Source organism: Prosopis cineraria, unplaced genomic scaffold (genome assembly GCF_029017545.1).
Source record: "Prosopis cineraria cultivar Desert tree isolate PC_DT_omini unplaced genomic scaffold, ASM2901754v1 PC324, whole genome shotgun sequence".
NCBI classification, from domain to species: domain Eukaryota; kingdom Viridiplantae; phylum Streptophyta; class Magnoliopsida; order Fabales; family Fabaceae; genus Prosopis; species Prosopis cineraria.
The window spans coordinates 1-1,155 of NW_026555651.1; the positions used below are offsets into that span (position 1 = coordinate 1).

The window sequence follows — 1,155 nt, forward strand, 5'->3', positions numbered from 1 at the left end:
AATGGGCTCCCCTTGGTGGCCCAAGATCCTTGGGGCTATATTGTGACACTTCACTCTTCACTCGACTTTCTTGTTAGTTATGATCCACCATTGGTAGTTCTTTTCGGAACTGTTGACCACCAACTTTGATACCAATTAATGGCTACTCAAGTGGGATAGGGAATCTTCTCTCAAAAATCTAGCTATTGAGATGGGAGAATCCATCCATTAAATACCCCATTCATCATTCCATTGCTATTCAATGTGGCATTTAGACATCTCATGCTACCTAAGTCTCCATCAAAATGAAATTGGATGAAGGTTTGATTTGTGCTCGTTTTGCTCTATGGTTGATCAACTCGCAAATGTGCTACTAAAAGGTTGTCTGGTATCACTTTTTAAGACTTAATCATCAAGAATACGATGGATATTCTAGATGATTGGTGGGAGAAAAAGATATTCATATGATGTTCTTATGTGAGGCTATGTACTTATTCTATTTATTTGTGTATTTTGTAATATTATTGGTAATATATATGCAGGAATATTCATCGCATGAGAAATTCAAAAATAAAGGACTATCTTTTGCCAATGAATTGACTGAATTGTTTCGAGGTACCACAGCCAATGGACCCAGAGCATGGGCACCTTCAAGTGGAGTCTTGCTTAGGTTTTACCATAGGAATGAAGATGAGGACGAAGATGTACATCGTCCAAGTATGGCCAATGAAGGTATTGATTTGGAAGAAGGTTCAGGAGATAATGATGGGATTTTAGGAACTTTTACTAGAAAAAGCGATGGATTCAATAGAGTAGTTCTGAATATTTCTCAAGGAATCTTAAGTGGAGGTAGTGGTGAGAGGAAGAGGGGTGAAAGTAGTAGCAATAGGAAAAAGAAAAAGGTACATAGTACAAGTCAAATAGCAAATGCAATGGGTGGCATAGCTGAAATAACAAAGGTAGAATCTCAAGAGGCCAAGGAAACTTCAATTCCTAAAGTCATGTCTCTAGTCAAACAAATGGAGAAAGTTACAGCTGACAAACATTGGCTTTCATAATGTTGTTCACTCTTTATGTCTCGAGAGGCAAGAGTGATATTTATGACTATGAAGGAAGATAGAGAGACTGTGTTAGATTGGTTGAGATATGAGTGTTATAAAATGGTTGATTTATGAG

The 1,155-nt window shown here is 37.4% G+C and overlaps 1 protein-coding gene across 1 annotated transcript; it reads left to right on the forward strand.

Moving 5' to 3' along the window:
- Window positions 1-521: 521 nt before the first annotated feature.
- On the forward strand, window positions 522-1,037 carry LOC129296407 (uncharacterized; the record flags this gene model as incomplete). Its single annotated transcript, XM_054935012.1, has 1 exon — window positions 522-1,037. A coding segment is annotated over one exon (516 nt), but the record flags the coding sequence as incomplete, so codon positions are not given.
- Between the last annotated feature and the right edge of the window lie 118 nt (window positions 1,038-1,155).